The sequence below is a fragment of the Anoplolepis gracilipes genome, chromosome 6, assembly GCF_047496725.1.
Source record: "Anoplolepis gracilipes chromosome 6, ASM4749672v1, whole genome shotgun sequence".
Lineage (NCBI taxonomy): Eukaryota > Metazoa > Arthropoda > Insecta > Hymenoptera > Formicidae > Anoplolepis > Anoplolepis gracilipes.
The window spans coordinates 6,493,232-6,513,995 of NC_132975.1; the positions used below are offsets into that span (position 1 = coordinate 6,493,232).

The following is a 20,764-nucleotide window of genomic DNA, read 5'->3' on the forward strand; positions in this document are numbered from 1 at the left end:
TCTTCCCCTCTTCCTCCCCTCTTCTTCAACCTCCCCCGGTCTTCTTTCCTACGCGTGCGTAATGACATCTGCTCGCCTTCTCTATTTATTACCCGCGTGAGCGTGTATCTCTCGACGTGCGAGAGAATGCCACGTTCGCGTCATCAGGTACCTGCGGATGCATAACTCTCTTTCTCTCTTTCTCTGTCTTTCTCTCTTTTTCTTTATTCCGCCTACTTTAAACGCACAATTTAAACGCCCATCGACTCCCATCGTTCCAAGCTCCTCGTTTTATGCGTTACGTACGAGAACGGATGTCGTTACTTCGTGACGAGACGTGGGTCGCAATGTAAAGAGAGATTCCTCCTTCGCTTTGTTCCCGGATTTTTTTTTCGTGATTCTCATTCCGTGAAGAATTTTCGAGTCAAAATTTTTCTACTTTTTATCTCAATTTTCAACCTAATAACCACTTTGATACTTTAAGCACACAGTCGGATCACTCCCTTTTAAAATTATTTAATTTGTAGTTTTGTCAAGAGCTCCTCTTTCAAATCTCCGAGCGGAAACCTGTTCATTTACTGTTACTACTGAAGTATAAAATAGAAAACAGCTCAAATTTCTATATAAATTAAACTTTTTTATCGAGAAATCTTCGAGAATCTATAAACGTGAGAAAATTGAGATTGAAACTAGGAACAAAATTTCGACTCGGGGTTTCGTGCCTTACTTATGTATGACAGAAATCGAATTTCCTGAACATGACCGACTGTATCAATGTAACGTTATTCGCGGTTAAATCAGTTCCTTTGTTAAATCGCGCCTTCGATTGTCAATGGAGCGATTCTCTCTGGCAATGTAGCTATTGCTTTTATTGTCTCTCGTTATGCCGTAATATCGAGATATCGCGCATTTTGACTTACGGATATCAAATGCACACCGCTGCGCAGATATGGATATAGTTGAATATAGTTGATATGTCGTTGAATGATATAAGGATGCTCTCTCGTAGCGATCGTATAGCCAATTTGTTAGTTTTACGAGCTACACGAATCTTTATCGCGCGTATGTGCTTGTATATTATACAGGATGTCTCAAAACTATCAATATGTTCTTTTAAGAGCATTTTCTAATCTGAAGACGATTTTTTCTTATCTAAAAATGTTAAAATTATCAATAATTTTTCGAATTATAAGCGATTGAAAGAGAAAGACTTTTCGTAAATTAAACTTTAAATAGTTAAAAGGTTAATAAAATTACATTTTTTTTACTTAATTTTAGATGCAATTTATTTTAATAGAATTTTAATTTGAAGCTTAGTTACGTATATATAAAGATAAGAAAAATTAGAAGCTTGCAAAAAATGATAATCCCTTTTGATATATGTATCTTCATTAAAAAAAAAAAATGGTCTCTAAATTGGACAGAAAATCTACTATTAAAAGAACATTTGTTTTATGTGACATCCTGTACGTGGCACATTTGACGAGCGCGTCTGAGATTTCCTCTTTCCAATATAATCCTTATACTTCCCGTCCTTATAATTTCCAGGATCTAAAAATATTTCTTTACATATGATTTTTCGATCGTTGACATTTTAATGTACAAGATTTAATTGTGCGTTTCTTTCAGTGAAAGAATTAACGACAGATAACAACTCTTGCGCAATATAATCTGACGTCAAAAAATTGTTTGCGTTTGTCGCAGCGCGATTGTATAAAATATCATTCGTTGTTAAAATTTAAAGCAGCTTTCTATTTTATTTTATTTTACGCGATATTTTCATTTTCAATTCAGAGATGTTCATTTTGTTGTAGTGTTCTTTCATATTTTAGTTTTCAGGGAGTCTCGCTACGTTATATATTTAAACACTGAGCACGAAATTCTGTACAGAGATATTTCTGTGTTCCTCTCTAATTGCATATCGTATTGTGGTACATTATATAGTATCAATTCATCTTCCCGACGTAGGTGAATGAGAGACATCGCAGAGCATTATCTCACGATTAGCGATAAGTCAACAGTGTGTTGTGTGATGTATAGTTAAAGGGAGATCGGCTTTTAGGGCAAAAGCCGCCACCGCTAGTGATGACTTCCAGGGGCTCGCGGGAGAAGGTGACAGACAGAATGAATCGGCAATTCCCCGCGGTACTTAATAATTTTATTATACGTAAAAATACAAAGCAAATATCATCTTTCGCTATATATATATATACTATATACTATATACACTATATAAATATAAATATATGCATACATATATATGTATATATACACACATATATATATATATGTGTATATATATATATAAAATTGTATGTATACTTATATATACATATATAATACGTATATCTGTGCGTATGCGTGTGCATGTGTGTGTACATATCTCTGCCGAACGGTCGCGCATATCGAATAATGAATTTTTTTTTTTTATTTTTTTTCCAATTCATTCAAGAATTATTGATATAAAAACTATAAATGATTATATATATATATATATATATATATATATATATATATATATAAACGTATATACATTATGTGTAATGTTTTTTAAATACCATTTAATTTAACTTCAAAATAAAGACTTATCGGGAAAACATACCGTCCGCGTGCCTAATTGCGTATGTTAGAAAATTCTTTTGTATTCCCTCGTATATACATATATATTTTTGTGAAACTTTCTCCGTCCGTTTTTTTGCGGCCTCGGGGCACACCCACGTGACGTTATAATACGAGAATAATGTGAGTACGTGCCAAAGTAAATTTTTCTACGGAGAAAATGCAATCTTGCCTGCTTGCGCGCGCGTAGCTCGCGAAATAAGCTCGCGTATCGCGTGACGCGACCGATCGGCACAGAATTGTAATAGATTTTATTTGTTCTACTTTGGACGGCTATGAATCGTGCACACAGGTATATTTTTATCCACACTCTACACCTCAAAAAAATACACGTACAACTCTCACAAATAATGCGCCTCTCGAAATATTTTCTACTCGCTCGCTACATATTTGAATATCTGCATAGACTGTAGATATCTGCCATTAAATACGGGTTAATAACGGCTGCAGTAGTAATATCATGTTTTTTTTTTTATAAGATTTGAAGATTGTGTTACGTTACATCTTATTTTTCTCTTGTGTCTTAAAAAGTATTACTCTTCTGACATTCGTATGACGAGTATATCTAAATTTGCGCTAAATTTGCAAAATAAAATTGAGATGATAACATTATTTTACATCTAGAAAAAGTATTGTCTTCTGGTAATTGACGAAATTGAAAAATCAAGAGTTTTCAAAATATTTTCAAATAATTAAAAATAATTTTGAAATGTTTGAATTTTTAAAAATATATTGGATATATATAATTCTATATTTTTCTGTAATATACAAGTTATAAAAATTTATTTTTATATACCTGTTCTCTCTTTCCCCTTTCTTATATATTAGAAATTTAAACAAAATGTCTAAAATGCATTTTTGATCTCAATTTCCTGTATAACTGTAAGAGTATCGATAATTATTTAATGGCGCATGCGGGACGTAATATCGTACAAAGGCTAAAAATAAATCTGCATCTTTTTGTATTATAATTTTTCATGTTTCCCGTCTCTGTCCAGTTTTGTGTAATACACGAATAAAAATTTCTATGTCTGCCATTTAAATCCTACTGTCCCAAGGAAATAGAACATGTCCCAATGCAGAACTTTATAGATGGACAGATTGTAACTTATCGTTATGCACGTTAAACGCGCACACATGTACACACACAACCACACGATCCCTGCATATTTTTACGCATAGTCGTCTCTCGCCAATCGTGTACGCAAATTCAGAAATCGTATTACGATTTTACTTAATGCTTCCAGAAATCGTCTATCGCACATTTATCGCGGGCAAGCTTGCACCGCCGCCTTATTTCATTTCTGTTAGGTATATCGCCACATACACAAAACGCACACACACGAAGCTGACGCGCAAATCAGAGAGAGAGAGAGAGAGAGAGAGAGAGAGAAGCAGATGAACGTAAGGCATCGTAAGAAGGTGCGTGATTTGAGAGATAAAAACCGGAACAATGTCTCGAGATATGATAGACCTGTTTTCGAGACGCGATCGTTTCGAAAAACTGTAAAATTAAAAAAAAAAAAAAAAAAAAGCGTTTATGCTGAGAAAGAAGGGGACCGACAGACCTCGCGAGAGGATATGCTTCTCAGAGATGAGAAGAGAGTACTTGTAGTAACTAAAATTAAGGGTTTACGGTCGAAAGAGACTGTCGAAAGAGAGAGGGAGAGAGAGAGAGAGAGAGAGAGAGAGAGAGAGTGAGAGAGAAAGAAGGAGAGATAGAGAGAGAGCGAGAGAGAGAGAGAGAGAGAGGAAAGAAAACGAAAAAACGTTTTGGATCTACTGTAGGGAAGGGGTACTACCACCACGCGGGAGGTCCGAAATCGATGTCCAGTGGTGGGCGTAGGCACAACGGATCCCACAATGGGCACCACGGGTCGGGCGCGGGCACGGCCGTCGAGCATAATGGCCATCATCCACCGCGAGAGCCGCGAAAGGAAGAGAACACTCTCGTCAGACGGAGCTTCCGAAGATGCGGCGACGAATGGCGCTCCGACAGTAGGAGGTGCGTTTTTTTACAGAAGATCGCGTGCTTTCTTTTTTCGTCGCTTTCTCACTGATCTTACAAACGCGGGACAGGGACCCGAGTAGCGCGAGACATTTATTTATTTATTATTCGCGAGGGGCTTACGCGTCAGCAAAATCTCCGATTGCAGAAGTTTGAGTATCTCTTCGAGATAGCGATTCTCGATCTGCATCGATCTCCCTACTTCGAGATCGTGCTAAGCGTTATTCGCTCACTCTAAAGAGTACTGACAGTTGTGGCCACTCGCTTAACAGGCATAGTCCAGCTACCAGCTGGCGGGACAGTAGAACCATTATTTCTCTGCAGTCACGCTTGTAGCTATTCGTAATGCGAATTTCTCCGTGGCAGTTTAGGCTCTGTATCCATAGACAACAGTCAGTCACATTGATCTGGCTGTGAGAGACTAACCGGTTTTAGTAGCCGGACGGTTCCTATCTTTCTGAAATCGTATCACTGTTAAAGTAGCATAAGGTATGAGGTCTGAATAGTTCAAATAATAAGAGTAGTTGTGCGGAAAGCGAACTTCGGGTTCGATTTCCGATTCAGCCATTTGTCCTTCATATATTTTTCTAGTCTGTTATACTAATTATTTGTCGGACTGAAAAGTTGTGAATGATGCCATCCATAGATATGTGATACAGTGCCTCTGCCACAGATTGAGGATTACTGCAGCGTGTCTGGGCCGGTGCCACTCTCCTCTACACACATTCTTGTTTTATTACTTGCGATTTTTTTTCAAATTGATGCGTCTAAAAATAGAAAAAAATAGTTATAACTTATACTGCAATATTTTCTTGTATATAATTTTCTTATCGTTACTCGATAAATAATAGAGACATAGGTTCTATGATTTCGCAAGTTAAAAATCGCGATCAATGGTTTGCATTATTTATCGAGTATACACAAGAAAAAATTGCAATATAATTAATAACTATTTTTTATCTTTGGTTTAAAATTAAAAAACTATGATGTGTCAAAATTGAATTACTTGTGCTGTCGAAATTATGATATAATTTGCCACGTGCTTCGTCTTCGAGAATTTATTGAATTGAAAGGTGAATATAAATTGAATATAAGGAGCTATTAATAGGACTTTTAAAATTGAATTTTTGATATTTAATTTTTTATGATATTATTTGTTAATCATAGTATTTGAAAACAAAAGATAAAAGACATAATATCTATTATTAACAAGTACTCTTTTTCTATTTCTTTATAAAAATATTAAAAATTTGTATTTTATCAAATTTAAGCTGCAATTATACATCTAATTTTTCTGACAATATTGAAAAACGCCATTTATATTAATTGAAATAAAATATGAAATATATATAAAAGTGATCTATCTATCTCAACCAGTGATCCATCTCTTGCAAAATTACTCTATATTCTACAAGGTATGAATTTTGACTGCACGTGTATATAATAATTGTTAAAAATATGAGAAATTGATAAATAACTTGATTTTCAGAATATTTTTACACAATTAAAATGTTTCATTGAAATATGAATTGGAAATTTTAATTCAATATAATTATAATTCTCTCGTCTAACTTTGATTCGATATAATATTTGATTAATTTAAAACACGCGTATAGAAGAGCACTTTCACTTTCAACGACAATTTTGTGACGACGGAAGATCGGATCCGATCAGATTCATATCTGAGCTACATGTAAGTGCAAAAGCAGCTTTTTGACGAATCCAAAAAAAATATTGAACGCAAAAGCTCGAAGACGAAGCGTAAGGCATGTATTACATTCGCAAGAACGAACGTATGATTGGTATTGAATTTTTTTTTATGGAAATTATAATGCTACCGCGTACTTTGCCTGAAAATCTTGTAATAAATTAATGTAAACTGAACAACAAACTTTTACAATTGGAGATTTTCTTCGTTACGTTTTATTGCATTAAAAACAAAATGTTTGAAAAACGAGAGATATATATACATTCTGAATCACACTTTGAGCTCAAATATTCGAACTGAGATTTGCCAATCACGTGCGAAAATAATATACACGATAAATAAAATGCAATACACGCACATCAACTGTCAATCCGTCTTCGTGTCTCTCTCTGTGTATATGGCGTGTCTACTAGGTTCACAGAGAGGAGGGGGAAAAAGACAGTTCGTTTTGACGGTGGGACCAATGTCGGCGGCCCTCAGGAGGAGGAATGGTCTTGGGAGGCCGATCGGCAGGGTAGCCAAGACAGCGCGACCAAAGACTCCGGGATAGACACTTCTAGCACGTTCACGAGCAGTGAAGACAGCAACAGGGGCGATCTGCCCAAGGTACGGGGCCGGATTACGAGCGAGTAACATTAGCCGGCTCGTAAGAACGCTAGAAAAACGCTTCTCGAGTTTGTAGCGAGTAGATCGCGGTCGATGGTGGTGTAGAAGGCAGGGGCCTATGATAGGATAGACAGAGTATAGGAATAGATCGCCGGTATTTTTCACCGGTGGAGATCGAGTAAAAGGGGTTTTCCAGCTTTTTTGTTTCCTCGATCGATCGATATCGCACGATACATACGGTATACATATATGTACTTTTTATCGCGCGCTCATGCTACTTTTATAGACGCTAATCGCGGCGGATACGTCAAAGTGAAATAACGTCGTCCAAAGTGGAATACGGTTATTTTCTTTCTCGCTCCTCGCTTCGATAGCGTTAGCGAAGAGGCATTGAAGGGATGGCTTGCTGATTGATTGTAATTAGCGTGCAGCACGTGTAATTACTCATTACTTTCGGATTATAATGTGTACTAGGAGAGCCAAAGTTTCAGGGAGAGAAAGTTGTGCTGCATTGATTCGATTGAGAGATATCGACTTGGTGTGCGAGAATTCAGAGAGATTATTATCCGTAATTATCAACTTATTCTTGAACATTTTATTTTTTTCTTTTCTTCCCTCCACTTGGTGCGGACAGGAGAGAACCTCTTTTGCTCGATTAATCCTAAACTTCGTGCTTAAAGGCTTGTGTGCTTGTGTTCGTTTTGATTTCGAGGTTTATTTGAATGATTTATTTGTATATATCGGCTTCTTTTCTACAACTTACTAAGCGTTGACATATGTATATAAAAAAGATTTGAGCTCATCTAAAGTCCTGAAACTGAACTCACGGAAAATGATTGGTTTTCCATTCATAAATCATCGATATAATACACAAGTAATTATTTATAACAATTCTAACAAAATTTTATAATGTAATTTGTAAAAACAGGATTACTTTGCTACTTGTAGCACTCCGTGAATTCACAAGTTTTAAGTAGAGAGAAAATCGTCTTTTGAACTACAACTCTTTTGCGTCAGACTTTTTTTGATCCATTCCATTGTGCCTCTTTCTGACTGAAATCTACTGTAATTTTCCAGAGTTTTGCATGTAGATTTAATAGACGACGAAAAGATTTATGTACTTTTAAACAATGAATATCATTTCTGACATTCATTTCTCTTCTACGCCACTCTCAAAGTACGTTCAGCCTAGTTGAATTTTCATAAGTTATAACTAAAAAATATATAAAAATTGCGGATAATCGATTCGATATTGGAGGTCTGAATTCTTCTGTAAATAACTAGAATAGCATTTTGTTTCATGTGAAATCTATTTTCTTTATTTTATTTAAGTTTTAATCTGTAATTGCGCAATTTTATGAAAATATTAGAGATTATCATACACAAAAGACTGAATAGATTTCTCAAGTAATAAAAATTGATGAAATGAAGCAATTACAGTTTGATTGTAGATTATCGTTTCTATTCTTTGGTTGAAAATACTAGTCAGAATGATTCGAGTAATATCTATGTGAATCAAATCAAATTGACTATCAAATATAATAGACTATGAATACTTTCAGGGGAACAAAGATTACTTGATTTAATGTTTATTTTTATCGGACAATTTATAGCTACTGATCAATATTCTCAATTATGTTCTCCAGCTATATTATTTATAACGATATATAAGATTCGATTGAAACAATTAAAGACAAATAAGAAATGCTAAAATAAAAGTAAATTATCTAAAGATATTTTATTACCTAAGATATAAATTATCTAAAATAGTGAATATCTCAGATTACGCGATTATTTAAATGATTATAAAAACAAAACAGATTTTACTGACTACTACGACTCTGACAGATACCGCGATTTGAGTAAAGTTTATGTATATGGGTGAACACAACGTTGTGTACACGACTCGTCGTTCATGATATACGAAGGAGAGTGATAGACGTGCGGGTCGCGTTCCAATTATACGAAGCAAATAACCAGGATTAAATTCCGCGAGAGTAAACGATCGGGTAATTTATTTAGCGACGACTTACGTACTATCTCTCTAAATGACTCTGATCGCGGTCAATCTTTCTCGCTCTTATTTCCCAAATGAGTCACGTTACTCTGCGTTGCTTGTTATCACTCTCGCGAACTAAAGTGGAAATCGTTCGCGCGAAAATATAAAAAGAAGTGAAAAAATTAAATATCAATCGTAATCGCGTATTTCTACCGAGGAGCAAATCAAAGTAGAACAACTTGACGATGGCGGGGAATTAATTCGCACGATCGATAATCGTCTCACCAGGTGCGGATTTATTTACGCGTATAAAAGTGTATCACGATGCGTTATCTCTTTGTCATCCCTCTGTAGCTTTGTAATATGGAAAATTTGACTCGAAGCACACTGTCGGGCCGGTCCAAAATGATCCAATTAAGAAACTGGCGAATGTTGCCGGGCTCTCGAAACAAAAGCGTATCTGTTTCATAATTAATCGAATTGGAACGCGGCCAAAGGGTATAGCAACACGAACGACTTGAGACTTGACGACCTCGTTAGTTGTCATCTCGATTTGAGCGAAGGTTTTTTTTTAAATATCTCTTTTTTTAAATATCAATTTCTCAATTGTTACGATTTCGAGCGGTTAACTGTTGTACAAATGTATTATAAAAGATTTGTACGTTTAATCGCAAGCGAAGAATAGCGTAATTGCCGTCTGACATTCAATCCTGCCGGCTCTGCGATTTCAATATGTCTGGTGGAATTCCGACCTTTTTATACAATTTGTATCATTATTACAAACACGAGCGAAAGGATCGTTTTATTATAACGATACGCGTAATTCCAAACTTATTTCAGATATTTTACTGGCGTAAAAGCAGAAATGAATTATAAAAATGTAAATCTATAAAAACATTTATGCGTTTTCTTTTTTATAATATGTGGCCAATTATATGGATCGACTTTTCTAATTTATAATATTGTAATAATGTCTGTAGGATTAATGCGAATATTATTGCTGCTATAATTAAACACGCTAAAAAAAAAGAACGTTATAATTATGGATGGAAGTTTGAATTAAAGTTCTGTCTTACAAGACATCAAACTTGTTGTAAATCGCGTGTTGGTGACGAAGCAGTTCCATTCGATAGGACAGAAATCGAAAAGAGGCAACCCCTCTCCCTAAAGTAGATCCACCTTGTGTGAATCGTGTCGTTCTCAGATAGAGATACATCACACGCTCAGGATTTTTACGCAGTTTTACGCATATTCGACGACCACGCAGTGTTACTTGCATGCCTGTATATACACTTTTTTCCGTATTTGCCTTCGGAAGCTTTCGGAGGCTGGATGTTCCGCTAAGCGCGGAATGTATCATCATTATGGAATGTCTTATGTACACTGTAATATTTGCTAGTTACACGCATGTATTGCATGTAATAGTGACTATTAATATTCGCTCTTATACATGCTATATATTACAACAGCGTATATGGCTTGCCTAATTATTCTGCGTCTATTATAAATAAATAGTCAAATTTCTCGTTGAATCATATATATATATATAGTCTCTTTCATTGGGAGAATACGCTAAAACATAAACTAGAGACGTATTTTTATTTTTCAAGAAGTATTTTTTTTTTTTTTTTTTTTTTTTTTTCAAGAATGGTTCTTATCTCGGATAATTAGACTTTTTATTCTCTTTATTATATCGATCACATTATATTATTGAACCTTCGATACAACTTGCCTATAAGCGTATTCTCTCAAAAATTGTTCGCCAATTTGAAGAACGACATATTTTTGCAGCCTTTTTTATGGTCAAATTTTTTTGGTAGTAAAAAATATATTATTGCAAAACGCAATGTGTGTATGTGATGAATATTGAATGCACATGGTCGCAAAGCATTTTTCAATAGGATTAAGCTAATGTGTGTAGTATTTGTTTTTTATTTTAGTTGATAATTAGATTATTATTATGGAAGTACGTCAGAATACTGGAAGAGACAAAATTATACATGTCTCAAAAACGATAGGTCTCTGAATCATTTTACAAGCTATAACAAATTATTTTCAGAGTGAGAAAAACATTTAGCCTTGCCTAGTAATTAGATGAAAAATATCTCTCCAGAATTCGGACGTACGTTCTATATTGTTTTTGGTATACGAAAGCATGTGACACTCGTTATCAGTAAAAGAAATACTATACGCGCTCCGTAGCATCCATCGTCCTGGCAAGTGAGTGAGGACGGTCAGAAGTTCATCGGCCACATGGTTTTGCGAAAATCGGCCGGTACCGGAAGCTGCAGTAGTATACTCGGACTAAAAGTTGTCGGTGGCAAGCTACTGGAAGACGGTTCCAGAGGCGCTTTGATCGAGAAGGTGAAAAAGGGTAGTACGGCGGACGTAGAAGGTCAACTTAGACCCGGTAAGAAGATTACAAAGTTCAAATCAAGCAATTCGACGAGCTTTCGAGATACGCGTGTCGCGGACAATATATCACTTGTAGGAATCGCGATTATCGTGCGCGAATAAAAATACAGGATATCTTTGACGCTACGTTTTAGAAGAATTGCAATTTCGATAATTAATTGCTAGATATATATATATATATATATATATATATATATATATATCGAATCATTCAATAACATTACGAGAAAACTATAAAAATACTCCATCTAGTTTGTTGAGAGAATCGGGAAAATAGATTATATTCGACTGCAGAGGCAATGTAACGGAATTTTCCTTGCATCATCGCGTATCATATCGACGAAAGTCTTGCGCTCGCGTCACTTTGCAAATACTTCAGTGCTTTCAACTTTGACATGCTGAGAGCGCACGGCCCGTAACAGTCGCGTGCCCCACTTCCATTCCCGTGAAACATCCGTACGGAACGAATCGGACGCTCGACGATTTCTCGGGTATTCCCTGCGGCTGTTTCAGGTGACGAGGTAATCTCGTGGAACGGGAGGTCCCTGCAGGGCAAAAGCTTCCGGGAAGTTTACGACATCATCGCCGAGTCGAGGCTGGAGCCGCAAATCGAGCTCGTAGTTGAGAGAAAATTGTCCACGACGACAACAGGCATGATGCCTGCTGGACCGGGGCCGTCGACGCCCATGGCGTCCAGACGAATTGTCGCTCAGAGCCAGTGGCGACAGAAACACGAGACCATCTCCGGATCACAGCCACATCACAAAGGTGACTATGCGCTCGGCACGTTTCGTTTTCCGATTCTTCATTTTGCTTCTGTGTATCAAATGTCGTGAATCTAGATTATTTCATCATGACCCGTTATTTTCTTCAAACTTGACATTTCCTTTGCATATGATTTTAATATGTATATATACATATGTATTAAAATTATATACAAATATAATTATTGATTTGTAAAAGCTCTTTCTCCTACAATAGTCATGCATGGGCTTACGGGTGCCACACGTTACTTTATTAAACATTGTGAGAAGTAAATCTTATGAATATTAATTCTAGAAAGATGATGATGAGGTAGAATGTGCTTTAGGCTCTTATTTCTTATAGAATATGTCAATTTAAACGTAGTTATACACAAAGAGCTATAGAAAAATATATTAGGAAAATACGTTGTTGTGTAAGCTGAATATTAGATTAGAGAAGAGACAAAAGATTCTTGGGCAGTCATCTCGTCTTTTGGATAAATCATTGTATATATTTTTTGTTATTTAATCCATATCTTTTTAAAAAGATTTATACATATATATATATATAAAGAATACTGTATAAATAATAAGAAAGATTGCAAGCATATATTATGCCGGGAATAAAGCACCGCGTAACATCTACGATTTAATCGGATAGAGTATGAAAGAGCTGAAAATTAATTATTCTGATTTGATGAAATATTAATCGATACCAATTAAATCCCATTAGACGAATTCTTTGAAATGACGCGAAGATAGATTTTACGAGGCACGTCTCTCGCATCTCTCGCACATTCTGCGTTCCTCGCATAAGTATATGTTAAGCATATTATTGGGACCGATGCTATTGTCACACGGATTGTATGATTTTTCGCATTCCAGGTCTTAAGAAATGTATTCTATGGGGTAGGCCTCACAGACAAGTCTCTGTCTTTAAATTATTTCAATTGATCTCGGTGTCTTTTTCCTATATATATCGTTGATCCCCTCGTCGATTATTGGTCCGTTTAGTGAGATTTTTTTCTAAATCTCAACAAACGGAATTACATTATTTCGATGCTACGACAAATCATATGGCGGAGCAACGAAAATTAATCCATCACTTGTTCTGCCTTGAGCATATATTCGTCGATGTTTAACGTAAATGTAGATCGTAATGCTAATGCACCCCTTTCCCCTCGCTAAAAAGCACCGTTGTGTAGGTATAGTTTTATGGGAGCAACAACTATATATATATATATATATTATATACACATATATATATATGCAAAATATAAAAGCGTCGATATCCCATACATATCGTGCTTCTTCTCTACTTGTAATACGAATATGAATATTTCCGTACAATCCTTACGAATAAGTATAATTTGCTGTAATTCACTGCTATGTCTATTATCAATGTGTCGAACATTATTATGATAACAGCTCTCTCCCCTTTCATTTTCTTAACTCGTTGTCGCGGATTTCCGTGATTGTGAGAACCTGTGCATGCGAACTGCACTTCTTTAAAAGAGGGTGTGTTTCCAGAACTGTTTGGAAATAGTTTATCGATTTTGTAATATCCCTTCCCTCCCTCGGGGAGTTCGATGCCGCAAGAGATAGAGAACTTGATTTTCGCGGCTATAATTTCACTAAAGTGTCTACTCGGCACAAATCTCTAAGATAGACGTGCAACAGACGTTCTAATCCTTCAAATGTATTGTATTTTGAACGTCTTACGTTTCGATTATTTTCTATTTTGAGTATTTACTTAATATTACATCTCGTTAACGTAAATATATTCACTGTCAATAATGCAATGAATGTGTTGATGCAACGAGAGATAAAACTTTATTTCTGTTCACTCATACATTTATCATATTGTTTTTTATTTTATGTTTGTTTGTCGTTTCCTCCCCCTTCGAATCTCGAGCACACCCTCCCTCTTCGTGAATCGCTCCAAGATCGTAGGTACGGAAACGAGTTATATCCTAGTCGACACCGCACGATCACTTGCAGAGTTGTACGACGCGAGGCGTGAGAAACCCTCGGTTTTAGTGACGTCACCCGGCTCGCCGGACCTGCATGCCCAAGGACGCGGTCGACACTCCCGACATCCAACCGGAAATGCGAACGTGGGCGGGAGCATTCAGGTGAAGCTGGGCTTCGATCCCGTGGGACTTCAGCTGATCGTCACGATAATTTGTGCTGCGGGTCTCACACCGAAGAACAACGGCCAACCGAGAAATCCTTATGCCAAAGTCTTTCTGCTTCCTGACAAGAGGTGAATATATGTCAATTGTTTTAATCAATTGAGAATTTTCGAGAAATTCTATATAATAGATCGAGTCGATTGTTATGATATTTAATTATTATAAAGATGCAAATATATATATATATAAAGACAACGAAACAAATTTTGATGAACGTTTTGTTTTTCGATCCGTTAAAAAATTCCGATTTAAACTTCACTCCAATTTGATTATCGCACAATTATTTACAAATGCAATATGAAGAGTTTTTAAAAGCCATGTGTTTCTTCAAATGTTGCAGCGAGAAATCGAAACGACGGACAAAGACCGTGGCGAATACAAACGATCCTAGGTGGAATCAGACCTTTGTTTATAATGGAGTCAGGCGTTCGGAATTGAGGAAAAGGGCATTGGAGATTACTGTCTGGGACTACGCGAGGTACGAGGCGAACGATTTTCTTGGCGAGGCTGTCCTGGAATTGGCAGTATGTCTCTTAGACGAGGAACCAGAATGGCATTCTCTGACCGCTCACGGAGAACACCGGCACGTCAGGTATGAATCGCACTCGCGGATGCTAGTAGTTCCGAGATGCCAATACTAAAAGCGATCAAATAAATACCTCGCATCGATACGAATCTCCCGCGGGATGTTTGACAATGTTCTCGTCCCTGCTTACAATGTGACATTGCGGCAGATTATCTCGCGAGTTTCAGAAATTTGCACGTAAAGACTCGAGAGTATCGAAAATAGATCTTGAAAAATTCTTTGATTCTTTTTTTTTTTTTTTTTTTTTTTTTTATTTCTAAAGAGATTGTGAATAAATTTAATAATATCGCGAATAAAAACTTATCGCGAAATATAATTAACATTATATTTTTCTGTACTCTACAGGCATTACCAAGATTCTGATGACGTGCTAGATCATCATCTCAGTCCACCATCGACCACTTCGAGATTAAGTGACTCCGACACTTCGGAGTGCGATATTACGGACTGCGACGTGTCGAGGGAACAAAGAAGAACGGCTGACGGTGCTAGCATAAGTAGTATCGGCAGTTCCTCTAGGTAATATCATTTCTTAAGATCTCTCTTTATATACGGTACATACATATAAATCTCAGTCTAGTCAAAGAGCGTTATATCAAACCGTCGGAAATGATCAGTCAACTTTAGATTTTTGCGTTGAATTATTTTGTAAAGTCGTCGTATATAAACCAAAATTCTGTTTAACAAGAAACACAAAGTCGCGTATTAATTGAAAAAATAATTTTTACACAATTATATATATAAAAAAATCGATTAGCTGTAGTTGTTGAGTATGCACTACAATAAGCATACTTGACCGGTGGGAATTGTGTTAATCTGACGGCGTTATTGTCTCCCCCCCCCTCCCCCGCTTAAGATCCTGTTTACAAATCTCGTAACCATTCTCGTAGCTATTGCCGTAACAATCATTCTCGTGTTGCTTGCGCATCGCGACCCTTATCACCGATAACACAGAGGAGTCATATTCGTTCTACATTCGGTAGAAAAAGTTCCCACGCGAGGACTCCTTCCGTCGTTAGTTTTTTTTTTTTTTTTTTTTTATAATGAGACTCTGTTATTAAATAATTGCTAGAATTTGTGCAAAGGGACAAAATTTTTAATTTTTTTACTAATTTTTTTAGCAGATTGCATTTTGAGCCACTTTTGTCAAGCGTTTGTTTTCAGTTATCGTCTAATAAATAAATAATTACATTGCAAATAGTTTTTGTAATAATTTGAAAGTGGCAATCGTTCAAGGTTCGATTATCTTCTTTTTTTTATACAATTAATAAGCGAGCCAAATCATCTCTCCTCTGAGAGAGAAACAGACACAAGTATGAATATACTATAATATATAATATAAATTATTGGGAACAAAAAAAGACGAAAGTTGAACGGGAAGGGGTAATCGAAAGAAAGAGAGAGGGCAAAAGCCAAGTTATAAAACTGGGCAACAAGCCAATTGACATAGCAGTTGGCCCGCGACCATCGTCAGCTCCGGAAGTCAACCTTAAAACTCGTATCCATATTAATATTCCAACGGTGATGTCCGATCGTTATTTGTGAGTACAAAGTGTGGTTTTCGCCAAAGCTCTTTGAGCCTCTACTCTTTTATCAAATGGAAGAAATGATAGTGCATATCGAAATGGAATAAGGTAGAAAATTACCTAACAATAAGACATTAATCATCTGTAACAATGAAATTCCTTTCGAAATCGTAAGAATATTAAATTATTTTAAAAAGAGGAAATTGAAGATATTTTTTACACTAAATTATTTATTTGTGCTGTAAATGTAAAATTTGCATACATTGTATATTATTGTGTCAGTTCAAGTATTTATAATTAATAGTAAAATTTGCCCAATAACGATGTTAAAATTTATCAAATGTACTTGCAACGTTTATAATTCGAATATTCGGCAAGTAATTTTTTTGAAGTTACGGCTCCTTGTGTAACAACGCGTTTCGGTTATTCTAAAGAACTTGCTGGTAAATTTTTTGTCGACAATATGACAGAAATCGAATCAATATAGTGGCTCGAATGAAAAACGTATGTTATCCCCGATAGGCTTGGCAGGTAGAGTGGCAGAGATAGGGATAAGCCGAGATCGCTATCCAGCATCGCTCTACACTTCTTTTATACCGAACAGCTTCGATCTGCAAAGTGAGCGCTTCTATCCCTAAGCGCGCATCAGCCTCTGTAAAAGCTGTCCTGAGTAATTGAAACATTCCGGCGTTCCCCCGAGAGAGCAAGCGGACATCCTGCGCATTTTTAACAACTTTCAGTATCGTCTAATGAGATTAATCGAAAGGGTTTCGCCGCTTACATTAATAATTCCATCGTCGTCGAGTCCACGGCGATAATGCGATATGGACGATGCAATTCGATAAAATATTTTTATTAAAATTTTATCCAAAAGTGTCCCCACACACACATATATACGCATACAAATTGTTATATTTAATAACAAAGTAGAAATTGTTCTTTTAATAGGCGGATACAAAGATTAATTACGAAAGGAATTTACATTCGTACTTGTATATGTCTTATATGATTTTTTTTTTCTATCGCGTTTTCCTTAAATAAGATATTATAGAGCACCAAAATTAAAATAGATCTCCTAAACCAATGCAATTGATTAATTAAGTGGCATACTTTATCAAAGTTGATATGAATTTTGTTTGTTTATAGTTTATTTATTCTAAATATATACAATTACATACTATATGCATTTATAACTTATTTATATGAATTAGCTTATTTCGAGTTCTTCAAGTTTAATAGTTTCTATTTCTATGATTTTCCTTTGGTGAATTATATAATCTAAAAATAATACATTTTTTTCATATAACTATTTTTGTTATGTTTTTCTACTTTTTTAAAGGTTTCTAAATCTGCTTTGTTTTTATATAACTTTATCTCTATTTTATTTTTATCTTTATCTTTTCTCACAGAGAGAATGCGGTTAGGAAAATTAAATTAGAGTTTTCCGACGTACCCTGTGGTTTATATATCGACATAATTAACATTTTGCTTTGAAGAGTCAATTCAAAGAATATGAGTATGTAAATTGTCTAATTTTATCACATTTAAAAGATTTTAATTTAAAGGGATAAAAAAATGTGTGTGTATAATCTTAAATATATTTATCCTTATAAACAAAAACAATAATGTAATTTATTTAAAATTCAATAATTTTTTTCAGTTGGATAATTTATTAGAATTTTGTTTGAATATTTTTTATCGTGTTTCTATAATTTTTAGCGGCTATGTTGGTTTTAGAGATTAATGTTTCACATTTTAAATTTCCAGAAATTCCATTTATATTTAAAAGTTTAAAACAGTATTATCAAAAAATTAATAAGAAATAAAGAATAATTTTGAATAAAAATCTGCGGATATAAATTCTTATTTTGAATTTTTAACTAGAATCTGGAGTCCGAAAAATGGCATGTCGGTTTTGGCAACTTTCTCTTGCACATACATATATACGTATATGTAAAAATTTATATCAAGCATATTCTTTGAATAGACAAATGTGTATAAAATATTTCAAATATTAAAGTACAATCTATGGCGAGATAAGAAACATTAAATACAATGACGCGTTGGCCGCGGCCGCGCCCGCTCATTGATTTTAATTTTAATCGTGTGCTTTGTTATTTATTTTTTAGGTTTCATAATATGCCGTCAAATTATAAGCGGTACGGCCATTACAATTTATACTTTCTCCTCTTTCATCACGCAGTCACACGTCTTGCATCCTCACCGCTAGGTTACAATATCGCGCGTAGATCAGTCAGTTAGTTATGTGGCAAAATAAAATTGCAAGTGTAATTAGAGACGAGACAACGGGACAACGCGAACTGACGCGATCACGTAACTAACTTAATTTTAGAATAGACAATGAGAATATGAGAAATCTTTATTCGATAGGCTTTTTATTTCTAAGGACAGATAGAGGGAGGGTGGGGGGAGCAGAAAAAGTATTTTCAAGTAAAGAAAGAAACAGTGACTATGATACAGACGTCATCGGTGACAAGAAACATTGCCATTGGCATTAAACTTTCTTCCATTTTTCCTGTTGCAATATTTTGCGCAAGACATGAATATTACAATACAATACAATAATGTTTCACAAAATTTTCGGGGCTATTTATATTCTTTGCTAAGAAAAAGAATCGCGCGAAAAAATAATAATTAAATAAATAACAAAATAGCGGAGCGCAAAAATTTAGCGAATCGTCATCCATGTAGGCACTTTAGACGTCATACTGTCATCGCTTCTTGCATATTATGTACCTACATTAAATCTTAGATGCGACGGGACATGGCTTTTAGAATGCTTAGTGCATCGCGACGCATCGGCCGGGGTGGGGATTGAATTTCTCTCTCTTTGCGAGCTTTGATGATGACTGCAATCACACATCGAGTGCTATACAACTTTCGAGACTATCTTGCACGGACACTTTGCTTTTCGTTGCCAGAAACAGTAAAGATCCCATCTTGGATTCTATATCAATACACATTTCGCACGATCGATCATTGACGTGCAAAAGTCGACTACTTACGCAGTCTTGGCACTCATCGGACGCACTTACACGGCATATTCTCAGTTTTATGGCGACTCGTGATTCCTTCTTTTTGTCGCGCGACTTTGATTTTTGGCAACGAAAAGAGTCTCGCAATCGAGAACGCTGTGTAAACGCCGAGGAGACTTGACTGCATTGCCGAATAACTTGGAGCCGCTTCTCGCGCCAAATTAGATGAATATGCATCTTTTGCAGTTTGCGATCTAAGAAATTGAATCGAGCTCATGCTAGAATCTTATATGTGTATATATATATATATATATACGCCAAATAATGCGTACGAATATATTTTCAAGAGATAAGTCTGACTGAATTTTTACCTTGATCTCGTTTTTTACATTCCTCGGTGCTACGTAGTTTTCGTTTTTATAGCATTCCAAAGATACTTTCCTTTCCGCTTTTCTCTTACCATCCTGGCAGCATGCATTTTGAGATTAGCGCGAGACTCACAGCACTCGCCTCATTTAACTTGTAAGGCACGCAGTATTTATTGATTGATGAAAAAAAATGAACGCATGCTGGAGCAGCCACTATTCTAGCCCACCACCGGAGAGAGAACTCTGCGTCGACGGTGAGCATCGAAGTCGAAGGGACATGTCGCCTCAAGGACGCAAAAGGGCAGCCCTCATGATCTCTCGCGACCAGCCTGCTACCATCGCATCGGGTTATCAGACGTATCGTAAGGTAAGACGTTTGAAAAAGGCGTTCGGTTTTTAATTTCAATCTCTCGATGGCGATGGAGAAATCGATCGATGAATTATATGCTGAGGAAAGAAATACATATATTCGCGAGACATATTCGGATGCGTTAAAATCTATCGATATCTTGTGGATGCGATTACGTAACGTCTATCGACAATATTGTTGTGCGTCATTAAATGCGTACTTCCAGGACGACATCCATCGGGGAATGATGGGTCATAGGTCGCACAGTGCAGCGCCTATGGATTCTCCGAGCGTCAGATATCGAGGAAGATCTCAAAGTCCCACCGGTCATCGTTCCTTGTCTCCACCTGAGCACAGATCCATTCCCTACTCGCATGGATACGTTCACACGACGAGGTATGAAATATATCGTCGGAAACTTTTTCATTCATTCATCGTCGGATCGCTTGCAAGAGAGAATTGACAATGCGGGTTTACCGGTTTCGCGCTCATTTAGATTCGGCTCGAGATCGGCGACTGCCACTCCCACTGGATCGCCAAAGAAACGCCAGCTACCTCAAATCCCGCCAGCCTTGAAGGAAAGGGTCACGCAAGATCTGGAAGAACGGGCGAGATTCATGAGACACCGTAACAGAGCGTCGATATACAGAAGCACAGGCATGGGAGG

The 20,764-nt window shown here is 36.1% G+C and overlaps 1 protein-coding gene across 20 annotated transcripts in view; it reads left to right on the forward strand.

The window, feature by feature from the left end:
* The window catches only part of Rim (Rab3 interacting molecule), a 206,539-nt gene that overhangs the window by 26,938 nt on the left and 158,837 nt on the right, over window positions 1–20,764 (forward strand). For 9 of the 20 annotated variants that reach the window (XR_012046905.1, XR_012046904.1, XR_012046903.1 and 6 more), the window contains 12 exons: window positions 4,387–4,603; window positions 6,728–6,920; window positions 11,122–11,329; window positions 11,848–12,102; window positions 12,963–12,986; window positions 14,079–14,343; window positions 14,613–14,864; window positions 15,204–15,377; window positions 18,514–18,543; window positions 19,959–20,115; window positions 20,324–20,493; window positions 20,594–20,763. Coding sequence is in view for 2 of the 20 variants with exons in the window: in XM_072894671.1 (XP_072750772.1) it covers window positions 4,387–4,603; window positions 6,728–6,920; window positions 11,122–11,329; window positions 11,848–12,102; window positions 12,963–12,986; window positions 14,079–14,343; window positions 14,613–14,864; window positions 15,204–15,377; window positions 18,514–18,543; window positions 19,959–20,115; window positions 20,324–20,493; window positions 20,594–20,763 (2,115 nt within the window). In the remaining 18 variants the exon portion in view is untranslated. Of the gene's footprint in view, window positions 1–2,041; window positions 2,125–4,386; window positions 4,604–6,727; window positions 6,921–11,121; window positions 11,330–11,847; window positions 12,103–12,962; window positions 12,987–14,078; window positions 14,344–14,612; window positions 14,865–15,203; window positions 15,378–18,513; window positions 18,544–19,958; window positions 20,116–20,323; window positions 20,494–20,593; window position 20,764 lie in introns of those variants that run through there. The other 11 variants (XR_012046919.1, XR_012046907.1, XR_012046910.1 and 8 more) reach the window with 11 other exon arrangements.